Raw genomic sequence first — 14,596 nt, forward strand, 5'->3', positions numbered from 1 at the left:
TTAACAAAATATCACTGCAATAATAATAAAATTCTTAAAAAAAGGCTGAACAAAATTTTGATCTTCTTTTATACGTAGCCTAGTTCCACTAAAACTCCTCAAGGCTCAACATATATTGCAATCGTACCTAAGGATACAAAGTTTATTTACGAAAGTTAATCTTCTTAATAAAAAGATGAAATTTGAAAAGAGCAGAATGCGCTTAATTGGTTCTTACCAATAACTACTGCTTATATCTCATTCTCATCTGCACCCACATTCCACTTTTCTTCTCCACGCGTGGACTTGTGAGATTAAAGTCGGGCACAACCTCAACGTTCCTGTCGGGCTTTTTAACACCCGATGATGACCATTAAATCGAGGTTTGAGTATACAATTAATGTTGCAATAAGAGACGAGTACCTGCCACAGCTGGAGCAGTCGCCACAACAGAAAATCGATTATCATGACCATGCAGAAGAGCTTTCCTGCCCATGCACCACAAGACAGGTACCTAGAAAATAAAGTTATCAACAGCTCTGCTCTTTCCAATTGTGCAGTCGTAACTTATGTCTTTGTGAGAGTATACCTGGGTAAACGATCTATGAGAGACTGATTGGAGCATTTGAGAGCACGATCGTACACAATCTCAGTCCTTTTGGCAACGTCATGCCAACTGTATAGTTTTTTAATCTGCATTCAAATGATTTCAGAAAGTCAATTACGTGGTGCTTATTTGTCAAGCATGAACTTATTGGAAACCATATTTGACACAGTTCATAAATTACTAGGAAAGAACTTTTGTTACATCTGTTGTGCCTAGCTTTGAGGTAAATAAATGATAAAAAGAATTGGAGCTTTTGGCCATAGTTTTACAGTGACTCATTACTCGCATTGTAGTGCAAATGAAGTTCATGTATGTCAGAGAACACTCACACGGTTGTGCATTTCTTCTGGATCAATCTGGGGAAGCAAATCTATAGCTTTTGTGATTGCCATTACCATGTCATTTGGATCTGGCTCCGCAAGAACAATAATGTCATCTGGAAGAACCTAGAAAATAGAGGTGAACTATCAGAAACCCGAATATAAACTAACATTTGTAAAAATGTTCAAGGCAGTGATGCTGGAAATCTCATCCCTATTTAACGTTAGCAAGAAAGGCTGTTCTCATCAAATTTAGCAAATGTAAGTGAACACGTTAAATGACCATGCCTCTGGGACACCACCGACTCGTGTACTGACAGTCAGCAATCCACAACTAGCTGCTTCCAATATCGCTATACAGAACGCTTCTGTTAAGGAACTGTTGAAATGCACATTTATCATGTCAACAAGATTGATACAGAGTGGTGGTGGCACAAAAACTGCCCACCATAGGCTTCAGCTCTTTGGTCAGATGCTAAAAGTTTAAAATATATACTCAATGCATATTGCCTACGCTGTAATTATTTATAGCCTGGATGGGATGATAACTTAGCTTTACAGGGTCAATTGAAGATGATTTTATGGTTATGCTAAGTGGTCTTCCAGTCTTTAGGTTATCTGTTTCACTGATTTTCTTTCACAATCGGCCTATTATAGTTTCCAAGACATAGTATATAATATATTCATTCTAGAACTTAACCAAATGATGTAGTTAATGATCTGTGATTACATACATTCTCAAGGGAATTTCAGATCCTTAGAACTAGCAATGTATAGTTCTCTGCTGATGGTGCTTAAAGGTTTATGATGAAAGAATGTCAATCTCAATCTAGCAGGTGAATAGTACCTATTTAAGAAGATATGTCCTGTAACCAAAACAGACTGTACTTTAGCATGTGGGACAGCACCCAACATATCAACCCGATCTTGAATAGAGTGCTTTTCCCTCATCTCTTCCAGCCGCACTCTTTTAGGTCCATCGCCACCGATTATGAACCTTACCTGAAGGAATGTTCCAACAAGATATAGGTAAAGAAAGTCACACAGACAGTGATGGAATAAACAAACTTACATAGCAGCTTAAAATCTATTCAACACCCTAACAACGACATTTGCAGCAATAGAATTAAAAGAGTATCTAGCATGCTATAATACTTTTTTGTGAAAAACAAATATGGATAGCTACTAATTATTTTATTTACCTTTTAAAAATAAAGTCAGATACATAGGAAATATTGAAACTAAGTGCTCACATTTTGATGCAAACGACAAACTTCAGGGATGACTTCAACAAGTAAATCAGCCCCTTTTCGGTAGACCAACCGACTTATCACAACGATAACAATTTCATGATTGCTGAGTCGCAATGGAGCAGGCTTGAACATTGCCGTATCCACAGCATTTGGAATAACAAAAACCCTTTCAGGTGGCAGTCCAGACCTCAGCACTGTATTTTCCTTACTCGTATGTGATACACATATAGCCTGGCTGACATCGGCTAGAGTAAATTGTAAAACCTTGTTCATGTGAATACTTCCCACATCAGCAAAGCCATAAAGGGAATGATCAGTAAATACAACTTTGTATCCCATTGTGCGTGCATGCATCAGAGCTTCATGACACAGAGTAGAAAAGGCTTGGTGTCCATGCACTAATGTTATTCTCTCTCGAATCAGTATTGTTCTTATGATTGGAAGTGTTCCATAAAATGTAGGCAATGTATTCTGCATTAAAAATGGCTTCCATGGGACGTAATAAACTTTCAAACCACCAGTCATGTATCGCACTCCAGAACGATTTCCATAAGCATGGGTCATAACTATCACCTAGAAGATATATCAATCCATGCTTATTCTATTTGTAATATCTAAGGTTCAGTCAGTTACAGAAACGAACAGAATCATAATTGAGATAACGTAATTTCAACAGTAGACGAACCTTGTGGCCAAGTTTCATCAAACACTGAGATAGATAATAAATGTGATTCTCTACTCCACCGAAGTTGGGGTAGAAAAAGTCAGATACCATTAAGATTCTATGTTTTCCTTGGTGGCTCATTTTATCTTCAGGTCTCATAGCCTACAACCATGAAAAGAATGCGACTTCAAAACTCTTGTAATGAACATATGTGCAAAAAAAGTATGGAAAATCACTAAACTCAGCAGTAAACATCATACTGTCCTAATACATATTTTCCATCAAGACAGGCTCATACAAACAGCCATAACACTAAATTAAAATTCATATGGTTTCTCACAAAGAAAATTAACAAATTATGCAAAAAAAAACCACCCAATATAATTTGATCAGCACATACAGACATGCCTATTAGTCCACTTCTGATATTGCTCGTCTTCCTTATCAGAAAATCAATCTATTCAACAAATAAATCCACCTGCATTTATTATAGCTTCCGAGAAATAGCGGCAGGAGATGAGCAATCATTTGGAGGTCACTATCAAGACATTTGGATCATTTTCCTCACAAGCACAACAGTGCAATACCATTAGAACACTCTTTCTCTATGATAAATCTAAAACTTCATTTCTATTTGAGATTATTTTACTGGTTAAAAAAAAAGAGCTGCGTTGAAAGGATGCAAGTTAGGGATCAGAAAGAGGGGAAACCAACATACTCCAACTAATATACTTAGAATCAAAAATAAAGAGCTCTGAATCTAACCTCGAATTACAGTATTTTGGATGTTGGGTTGATGTGGTTTTGAAATTCAATTTCTGAAATGGAGAGAGACTAATGGGGATTGGGACTTGGGGTAAGATGCGTGGGCTTCCGGCGACGTCGCCGGCAATTTCGGGGCGGCAGCGTGCCCTGAACGGAGAGAGCGGGGTGGCGCCGTGGCGGTGGAGATTACATAGAGAGATGTTGATTCATCTGATTCAATCCTTTTCCTTACTTTTCTATTTTCTAGAAGTATTTCTCTTGTTTCTAATACTATTGGTTTGTTATATTGCTAATTCATAATTAAATTACTAACTATAAGAGCATCCGCAGCGGCGAGCGGGACGCTGTTCGTCCGTCCGTGCCAGCGGCACGGCACCGCTGTCCGCCGCTGCACTCTTGCCGCTGGCGCGGCGCTGCTCGATGCATTGAGCACGTCCGTGCCAGCGAGCAGCTGGCGTGGCGCGTTCTGATTGGCTAACGGCATTTCCGTTGGAAATTCAATTTTTTTTAAAAAAAAATCGAAAATAATACCAAAAATTAAAAATATATATTTTCAAAATCCCAAAAATCTGGCAGTTTTTTACCGTTTTTCTAGATTTTTTTTATTTTGATTATCCCCAAAATCATCTGTAAATACACACATTCATCATTCACTTTTCACATCAAATCATCTCTCATTTATCTCTCATTCATATTTTTTCATACAACTTATATCTACATCTTCCTCTCTCACTCAAACCCTCAAATGGATTTCACCCATCTCATTGCGGAAGCGGAGCGCGAAGAACAAGAATACTATGAACAACATCGTGCCGCCTGTGAAGCCTATGTCGCAGCGAGGTGTGCATACGACGGTGGGTGAGAGGATCAAAACAAGGCACACAATGCACGATACCCGAACCCACGTTGAGCTACAAGAAGGCCTAATCAAACACATTTTGGCGAAATTCGGCCACGAGTAGTGGGTTTTTTTAAATTTTATGAATTTAATTATGTAATTTTTAATTTTTTAGATTTAAATTATGTAATTTTTAATTTTTAAGACTTTAATTATGAAAATTTTAATTTTTAGGATTTTAATTATGTAATTTTTAATATTTTTGTAATTTGTAATATTATTCCGGTTATTTTTAATGTATTTTAATATTATGGAAATGTTTTTATTTAAATTGAATAATAGAATGGTGGGACCCTTGAGCTTGTCCTTGTGGAAGAGCACGGATGTGGGTGTTGTGCTCTTGCCTAATAGCATGGAGTAAAAGTGGGTCCGGACCCACATCCGTGCTCGTTGGCAAGAGCACGGATGTGGATGCTTTAACTAAATGATGTACATTAGATCTTTATCAAAGGCTAATATCATTCAACTCGGAGTATCAATAGAGCGAACGGAAAATGTCAATTAGGGTATTTATGTCAATGTTAAACAAAATAGTTATAACTAACTTTTAAAAAATATCTCAAAACTTTAAATATATATAAACTATCTCAATTTAAATTAATTTTTTCATACAACATGTATCAAATTAAGATAATTTTATAAGGATTCCAACGAGATCCTACATGCATATGTTTCGAAGTCAAAATTTGATTTTTTTTTTTTAGTTTTCATATTTTTGAAGACACAGGTTATATCAATACAACTTACATAATACTCCCTCCGTCCCGTGCTACTCGCACGTTTGCTTTCGGCTCGTCACAAAGTCCTTACACTATTTATAATTTTAAGTTAGAATTAATGCATTTAATTAATATGTTAGTTTAAGTTAAGAGCTCTTTTATTAAGTGATGTCCTCATTACACCCTAAAATTCTTTTTTAATTACACCAAAAAATCAATCCCAAATTTACGGCCTAAAATGAAAAGTGCGAGTAGCATGGGACGGAGGGAGTATGTCAATATAATGCTTGTAAAATGTCAATATGAAATTGTGTTGACATTCTCATGGCTTCGTGTTGATGTATTTCATACACTTTATTGACATTGTGTTCCTAAACCCTAAATTTGATAGTTGTTATTATTTTTTTAATATTAAAATACTAAAAACGAAATTACACATGGCAAATTATAGACCACAAGATTTCTAAAATCTTATTGATCTTAAATTAGTTGTAGTTAGCAATTAAATGATGAGTTTATCAATTGATCACATCTCATAACGTATATATATAAAAGCTCACTATATAATAAATTATAATTTATACATATACTCCATAAAAGAAGAATTTTAGAGAAATTTACACAAATATTATTTTACTTAAAAATTTATTTATTAATTAAAATATTTTTTATTACTAGGTTATGTGATATAGATATCACTTAATTTTTATAAATTTTAATTTCTACGTAACAAATTAATGATATGCGCATTGTACAGGTGTTACACTAGTTCTAAATTCTAACATTTAAAATTTAGAATTTTACAACTTTTCTCCACTTAAAAATTTCTATCTCCAAAATTGAAACTTGAATGGAATGGGTAGGGGTATTGTCATCTCATCACGTTCTCTGCTCGCAAGTACCTTTTATAACATTGTGACTTCACCACGATACTTTGACAAGTGATGTTCTTTTATTTCAAAATTCTTTGATCCATCTCGCTAAAATCTTAATTGGTTCTTCCTCGTGTGTCAAGTTTGGTTGTATAGTCAAGTTTGGATAATATGAGAAGGATCTGACCTATACCTCATCGACATTGACACGTGGAACACATTATGAATCTTTTATAACTCGGGACTCAGGTGGTAATGCGAGTTGGTATGCCATTAGACCAACACACTCCAAAATCTCATATGAGTAAATAAATTTTGGGCTCAACTTACCTTTCTTGCCAAATCGAAATACTTTCGTCTAGGAAGATGCTTTTAAAAACACTTTCTCAATAATACAGGATTCAATGTCTTTTCTCTTCAAATGTGCATATGATTTTTGTGCATCTGCAGTTTTTTTTCAGTTGGTTTCGCATTAATCAATTATTTTCTTCTCTCTCTTGTATAAGTTACGCGTAGTTGAGAACCCAAGTGTTCTTGAAACTTCTTCAAGAATCATGAAGTAATCGTTGATGTCTGATGGAGATTATTGAGATAGATACTAGATATGTATAACTCAATTAGTGAAATAGATGATGAAAAATATGTTAATTATGTCTTTTAATTCTTCCGATTGTTATTATATTTAATTTTCATACTACTAGTTGTTTATTTATTATAACTATAGGCGTAGGATTATTAAAAATATGTTAATTGTCATGTATAGATTTGAGCTCAATTAGCATAATAGACTAGCTCAAAATCAAAATCCGTAGTTGGAATTTTTTTAATCGTAATAAATTACGTCTACAGCATAATTAATCCGCACCTGCAATCCGAGTAAAGTCCAATGGGTATGGGTTGATCAAGCCTTATTGACACCCTACTTATGAGTGGAAGAAACTCATATTTAATGATTTTGACTAACCTTGCAAATTTTTGATTGAATAAGGGCAATTGTAGCAAGTAGGAAACTGGTAAATACAAGTGTGACAAATATTAAATACCTTAAAAGAGGACATAAAGACAGAAGACTTTAACAAGAAGTTGAAAGGAAGACCAAACTTCTGCCAATGCTTCACAGCCCACGAAAACAGAAAAATATTCCAGTAAATAATATGTGAACCATGTGAATCAACAGTATATTAATCTAACATCTCCCTTAATAAACAATATGTAGTAAGTATTAATTAAATACGTATGGAATGTCACATATTTATTGTTTATATCTAAAGTCTTGGCTATTTAATTTTCAATTAGAGTTTAAGTAGTAGTACTACTATTCAATAATACATTTGGACCACTGCTATAAGTAGTCTACATATTCTGAAAAGGAGTGGTACAAGGACCAAACTATAAATACGTATAGCTAAATAATTCTATTCCAAAATTACCTATTAGCCCTTATGATTTGACACGTTTAACTTTTAATTCTTATATCGATTCAAACTATAAAATTAATTTTTAGTACCAAAGTTTACTTGTACAATTGACAGAGAATAGTTGTCCTATCAGTATGATCAATTATGCTGAAAACACGAGACAACTATAATTATGAAGATTGTACATGACAACTACCCATTAACTCTAATACTTACCTAAAAAGAATAATAGCTTTATCTCAGCCAATCATAAAAAATGTCACATAATGATTGAATTTATATACTACTATAAATAATTAAGGGTGATGCTAAATAGTCATAATATGATCAGCTATAAAACTAAAAAAATAATAAAATATTGTACAATTAATGCTAAATCAATGAAGTTAGTGCATCTAAAAAGTATCAATATTTTAAAGATTAATATATCCTTAAATATGCAATACTCCATCTTAATATTGTTTTTGTATTTTCATATAAAAATGCATTTGTATCTAACCAACAATCTGATAATTCGGACTTCAAACTCAATTCTCCATTTTCGACTTATACCAGAAAATTATTATAAACATGCTTTTAGGTTTATAATTAATATTAAGCTCCTATACCTTCATTTCATTTAATATTGCGAGATTATATATGGAATCATAGAATAAGCTAGGACCACTATTTAATTTGTTGGTATATAATTGAAGGAGTAATAAATAAGAGCAATTAATTGGTGAGTAGAATATATTATCCACACTTAACCCTTGCTAACACGCAGACGCAGGAGTTTCAAGTGTAATTTTGGCTAGCTTAACCCAAAACTACAATGGTCCACCTCTTTATTTGTTTTTAATTAATTATTGAAGGTTAATTACCGTATTCTAATTTATACAAATATTATAACACAGTTTATAAATTATTTCAATTTGGAACGGTACTGTGAAAGTGCCTAAAAATAAATAAATTAGGATAACTAATGGTTAAACTTATACGTCAAATCCCCACTCGGACCCATTCCCCACACACCAATTCCCATTACTCAAACTCCATTGAAGAATTTAATGCTCCATTAATTTTATTAGTAAAGGGTTATTTTGTAAAGATACATGAACAATAAATAGACTTATTAATTTATTAATTGTTTGTTACGTAGCATTTCCCAATAATTAAATATTATAATGTGACGAATAAAAAAGAAGAGTGATGCTAAATTGACATAATGTGGCCGGCCATAAAGAGTTAATTTAGTCCATTTAATGTATAAAAAAATTAGAATTACCGATATAAACTTATATGTGTGTGAATGAACTTGTGAGTTGATACTTATCTTTGAATTCCATTACGTAAAATACATTAATATCACGAATTACTGTATACGTTGAGCAACAATCAAGAAATGACAGTAGTAATAAGTTGAGCAAAAACTACGAAAGAGCAACACTAACATGTTGAGCAACATATAATGAAGATGATATAAAAGTAAAATCAAGTAATATTAAACCAAAAATTTGAAAAAAAAACAATTTTTGTTTGTTATTTAATTAATTTATGGCTGGCCATAATGTGGCCGCATAGCATTATTCTTTTTAATATTAGGAGTAGCATTATTTACCTTGGAGGAAAATGTTGAACATAGGAAGGGGAAAGATTCTTGGAGAAAGATTGTCGTCCTACATTAATAATGATTATACCCACTTTATCTTTTTTGTCAGAGCTTAGAGAGGGAGAGAAGCATATTTATGTATACTGGTGAAATTGTACAAACCTCTAGAAAAAGTATAAGTGTATAATTTGGAGTAGGTGAGCAGTCGGTATTACTAAGCTCTTTTCCTGTTTGAAAAACAATGTAACTAATCGCTGCCGACAAGAATTTGTGTCTCTCCACTAATTCTGTAATTAGATGACATAAAAGGCAAAGCTACCATAATACTTTACTCCATTAATTTATTCTACTTTTCTACTCTCTCTCACTAGCACCCAACCAAAAAGTTAACCAATAATTGATTTCTCTGTTTTCTCACCCTCCACTCCCCTTCTTGGTGGGTAGATAGATGAATCTCTAGTGAAATTCCCATCATTTCACTAACTATGCATACATGTATGTGTCAATGAGTACATAGACAGTGAGAGTTGACGCCAATATCATCTTTGTAGTTAATACTTCATAAATCTATTAGTATTTCATTTTTTTGTGTGACATAAGATAAGAAGCTATCTATTATTGGAAATGTTGAATATCCATATTGCATGGCTTCAATAAACTTAATTCTTGTTTTCTCCTTTAATTTGAAATACCCATAATTCTTGTTTACTCCATTATTTATTCTTCCCAAAACATGATTTGACACCTAAAATAAAATACTACTGTACTCCCCTACTACTACTATGGTTTTTTTTACAATTCTTGATGATTTCAACTATGACTGTAAAATGAAGATATAAGTGTAGATGATATTTTTAATTAATGTAAATTCGGGTTTAAAAAGAGGTTATACTTCATTTTCACTTTTCAGTATTCAAACTCCATTTCGATTTTATTTTTTTTATAATAAACCACCTGTTATGTATTTCGACAAGGCTAAATGGCTGATACTTATCTTAAATAGACAAATAAACCAGTAAGAGCATGATATAAAAATTGTGTCAACTATACTTTTTCATACTACAATACATAGCATGTTTTTATTACGTAGTACTTTTTCATTACGCATGAAATATGAAAAATAATAAGAGGATAGAATATTGAGTCTCATTATAAAATGTAGTAATAAAGCATGTCTTGTTAGTTTGGTCCTCACGTAACTCTTGGCAATACATTCGCTTCACAAACAAGAACACTCATCTTGATGTGCCTCGTTGACAACCAACATAGTATTATATAATAATGGTAAAGAAAAACACAAATATACTATACTAAAATATTAAAACTTGATTTCTAACAATACATTGATGGTGTAATCAAATGAAATGAGAAAGTGGAAGAATAATAATTCATGAATAAGCAAAGCAAACACAAAAAAGGAAAAGTAGAGAAGCACATGAAAAATGGTGGAGAATGATAAGTTTGCATCTACAATTAGTCAAATCTTGGTTATGCAATCACTGTCGACAATTTTGATCAACTTTGGGTCCCCTTTATGCGATGATGGGGGGCATCACCCAACGAATCTGCATGAACATCACCACCTTTCCAATGTTTAAAACTTAACCATGATTCCAATAAAGCCTTCTCTCCAACAACCAAAATTTGGAGTAGACTCCCACTTTGCTTTGCTCTTGGTGGGCCATCCTCACATTCACCCTTGCTCTCTTCATCTTTGTCATTTTGTCAACTAGATGCTTCTGCCATAACAATTCCATCAGTTGCAATTCTCTTCCAATAACAAGCATGCTTTTCTAGTCTACAAATTTTGATATCATGAAAACAAGTGTGGTTTGGTTTGTGAGATCATTTCAATTGCACAAACAAGGAAGCTATGCTTAAAGGGCAATCAAGTGAGCCAACCTTTCATTTCATTTACTAAATCTAATACCAAAAAATGATCTCCTTTTCAACCAATACACTAACCACAAGAATTCAAACAAAACTCAAATAAAATAATGAAAAAACCAGCAAAACTATAATACAAAGATGTTAATAAAAAAAAGTGGAAATCTTACACAGAGGAAGTATCAACAAAAACCTCATTGAGCACATCGTCCTCACCATTTGCCAATCCGAAAAGCTCGTTCTCCTTGTCGTCGCTGTCATCGCCAAACTCCCGCTTCGAATGTGCAGATATGAACATCAACTTGTGAGCCCTGTCCAACCCCACCCTCGAATGTGAATGAGCACTCACCCATCTCAGCAACGACGAGTTGCGTTTGTAGCCAGACGACGACGTAGCATGGAGGAAGATAAGCCTAACCGCCACCTTCCCCAACGACTTGAGCTCCGTTAGATGCGCCTCCCACACAAGCCTACTACTCTGTGGGTTGGCAATCCTCATCTTCCCCGTACTCGGATCCCTCTGCTTCAGCTGCACAGCTTGCGCGTACACTGGATCCAGCCCTTCCGTCCGCCACTTCATCAGCTCCATGAGCGCAATGTGCGCCTCCTCCCTTGAAACGAGCCGCATTATAAGCTTGTCCACGTCCTTTTCCTGCTCGTGGCTCAAGCATTTGAAGGGCGGCAAGTACTTCCCGCTAGCATCCCTTATCAAGTAGAGCGGGTCGAGGATGAACGCAGCCGCCCATGCCGGATGGTAGTTCTTCTTGAACCTCGATTCGATCACCTTCTCCACAGGTGCTACCATAATGTTGAACTTAGAGCACCAGTCCTTCACCTTGAGTTTAAGCTCCTCCCATAAAGGCAGGCATTGCCCGATCCGCGGCTTCTCTGTCTCGATGTCTTGAGCCATTGTCTTGATCAGCTTCACTAAAGAGTGCACGGCTTCTAACTCGTTCCAGAAATGAGGATTCCTCATCGTCTCCGCGACTTCCCTAGCGATCGGCTCCTCTATTTTGTAGGATTCATCTGACAGCACCAAATGCAGGGCACGAGCAGAGCTCAGAATATCCTCAACGAGCGCGTAAACAGCCCAAAAATCCGAGGCATCGAACGGAACCCTCAACAAGCCAGCGTGGCCGTATTCCTGCAGCTGGAATTTCTGAAAGCTGTGGCGAATTTGGGATTTGTTGTTGACGAAAGCCGCAAGCTTCATGCAGTTATTTGCTACGTTCTTGAACAGGACAAGCTCTTTTCCTAAATCCTTGATCAAACTAGTGAAGCCTTGATACTGACAGCAGAGGTTCACCATCCACGGATGCTGACTCTCGAGATTCGCCAATGCTTTGGCCTTGAACTTGTCGGAAACGACTCCCACGCATTGGCGCACATTAGAATCGCAAATGTCGGTTATGGTATCCCAGAGAACCTCCTCGGCGTAGTTGGAGTGGACGTACCCGGTCGTGAAAACGGCCCTTCTGAAGACGCTGGTGCAGTTGGGGAGATTGACGGCTAAATTCACCAAATTGCCATCGCGAGTGAAGTCGTGCGGCTTCCACCCGTCGGACGCGATTTGGAAGAACATGGCGTCGCGGATTTTGGCCTCGCATTTGGACTTGACCTCCTCGTACTTGGCGTCTAATCGGGAGCCGGCAAAGTCGGGCTTGGAGATAGCGGGGAGGCCTACTTGATTGAGGAAGGCTTTGAATTTGGGGTGGTCGAGGCTGGAGAAGGAGACGGAGCCGCAGCATTCGTAGACCCAATCGGCGAGGGAGTCGAGGGCGGAATCGACCTGGGCCTTGCTCAATGCCGGCGACGGAGAGGCTTTGGGGCTCTTGAGGCGCTTCACGCTATCTTCCAGCACTGCTAGAGCGCCCAGATCCTCTTTTCCGCCTGAGAGGACTAATTGCTGCTGATGGCCGTACAGGCCGGAGGGGCTCGCGCCGCCGGAGGTCACAATCAGGCTCGTGCTCGGCGGCGGGTAAGCTAAATCCACTGTGAATCTCGAGGGGTCCACGATTGCTAGGGGAGGGATGACGGCGGAGGTGCCGTTGCCGCCGCCGGAGGAGGAGGAGGAGGCGCGTTTGCGGTGGTTGTGGGAGGTGGGAGAGAGAGTGGCGGAGGCGGGGGCGGAGATGGAGGAGGAAGAAGGGGGGAGGGAGGAGATGGGCTTGGGGGCGGAGGCGAAGTTGGGGCAGGTGCCGCGCTTGAGGTGCTCGGAGGCGGTGCGGGAGGGGTTGGAGGCGGAGAAGACGGCGTCGCAGAGGGAGCAGCGGAGCTTGACGGCTTTGGGGAGGCCGGTGTCGGAGTTGTTGACGAGAATTGGCTCGAGGTGGGCCCAGTACCAAGCGCCCTTCCCTTTAATCGCCTTGGTCCGTACCATCACCAGCCCCTCGTACCGCTTGCTCACCGTCTTCGCGGCCAGCTCCTCGGATGGGGCGGAGGTCGACTCCAGCGGCGGCGTCGCGGCGGCGGCATTAGTTGCGGCCATTGTGTGTGGGAAAACTGTGGTTTAATACGTTGAGGCACAGGACGAAATTAATTAGGTAGTGTGATTTATTATATGTGGAGGATTTTGATGGTGTTGAACGTGGAGTTGACTAGGTCGTGACGGTGGTCGTGGCCGTGGGTGCATTATATATCGGCGGGGGTGAGTGTGAAAGGGAGGCGGAGGGTGGAGGTTGTGGGCGGAGGCCGGTGAGGGGGGTTTTGGGAATGAGTTAGTGCAGAGAGAGAGAAATAGGAATATGGTGTGTAGTTGAAATGAGTTTGGCTGCTAAGAGCAGAACTGTTACTTCAAACGCGCGCGTGTCTACTGTTGATGAATAGAAGCTTCTAAGACCTCCGTCACATCGTCAAACCTTTATATTCATCTGATATTTTAACTAGTCCCTTTCTCTATTTATATTAATATAATACTAATAATTAAAGTATTCTTGGATATCTTAGGGTGTCCACTATAAGGTGGACACGCCCAATAGCCCCGCCCCAGTTTTTTGTCCATAGCCCCGGATTTTTGTCCATAGCCCCAAAATTCTATTTCCGCCACTATAGTGGACACCTCCAATAGCCCCCAAATTTTATAATCAATTTTCATTTTATTAATGTTTCAAGTAATTACGAACAAATTTATCGGGATATACGTACGTAGAAGAAGTCGACTATACGAATTAAAAATAAAAATAAAATTTCACTTTAAATTAAAATACAAATTAAAATAAAAATTTGTATTTAAACACACTAATTTCAAAATTAAAATTAAAATTACACACTACATTGAATCTAATACAAATCACTACCAAGTTTACACAACGCCACCACCTCCCCTACGTGCCCACACTTCTTCAATCAAATCCGCCTGCAGTGTGTTATGTGATGTGGTCCTGCGCATATCCGCGAAGCGTTGGATCAAATATTCATTGCTCCGTGGTACGCCCATCTGGATGGGCGCGGAGGCGACACCGTGACTTGTACTTGCGCCCTCTTCCGGTGCCCATCGCTCTGCCGCAAATCCTTCATCTTCTATTATCATATTATGCAATATGATACAAGCTAACATAATATTGGCGACATCATCTTCGTGCCAAACTCGTGCCGGACACCGTATAATAGCCCACCGCGATTGG

General features: G+C 37.6%; 2 protein-coding genes across 7 annotated transcripts; both read right to left on the reverse strand.

Moving 5' to 3' along the window:
• LOC121767298 (phosphatidylinositol N-acetylglucosaminyltransferase subunit A-like) lies at positions 1-3,838 on the reverse strand. 3 transcript variants are annotated; one of them, XR_006043064.1, is made up of 10 exons: positions 3,589-3,838; positions 2,845-2,985; positions 2,160-2,732; positions 1,754-1,908; positions 1,195-1,285; positions 916-1,032; positions 569-672; positions 403-493; positions 218-320; positions 1-127 (listed from the first exon to the last, which is right to left on the reverse strand). XR_006043064.1 is itself a non-coding variant. In XM_042163540.1 (10 exons), the coding sequence occupies exons 2-9, from the start codon at positions 2,980-2,982 to the stop codon at positions 224-226; spliced, it is 1,374 nt and encodes a 457-aa protein (XP_042019474.1). In that variant the 5' UTR covers positions 2,983-2,985; positions 3,589-3,838; the 3' UTR covers positions 1-127; positions 218-223. The 3 variants fall into 3 exon arrangements, 2 of the variants coding, with proteins under 2 accessions (XP_042019474.1, XP_042019475.1); XM_042163540.1 differs by having other exon boundaries at positions 218-328; XM_042163541.1 differs by having other exon boundaries at positions 1-320.
• A 6,524-nt stretch (positions 3,839-10,362) lies between these two features.
• LOC121769216 lies at positions 10,363-13,813 on the reverse strand. 4 transcript variants are annotated; one of them, XM_042165951.1, is made up of 2 exons: positions 11,190-13,813; positions 10,363-10,825 (listed from the first exon to the last, which is right to left on the reverse strand). In XM_042165951.1, exons 1-2 carry the CDS (start codon positions 13,459-13,461, stop codon positions 10,812-10,814), a joined length of 2,286 nt encoding a protein of 761 aa, XP_042021885.1. In that variant the 5' UTR covers positions 13,462-13,813; the 3' UTR covers positions 10,363-10,811. The 4 variants fall into 4 exon arrangements, with proteins under 4 accessions (XP_042021885.1, XP_042021882.1, XP_042021881.1 ...); XM_042165948.1 differs by having other exon boundaries at positions 10,363-10,822; positions 11,144-13,813; XM_042165947.1 differs by having other exon boundaries at positions 11,144-13,813.
• Positions 13,814-14,596: the final 783 nt, after the last annotated feature.

Source organism: Salvia splendens, chromosome 15 (assembly GCF_004379255.2).
Source record: "Salvia splendens isolate huo1 chromosome 15, SspV2, whole genome shotgun sequence".
Taxonomy (NCBI): domain Eukaryota; kingdom Viridiplantae; phylum Streptophyta; class Magnoliopsida; order Lamiales; family Lamiaceae; genus Salvia; species Salvia splendens.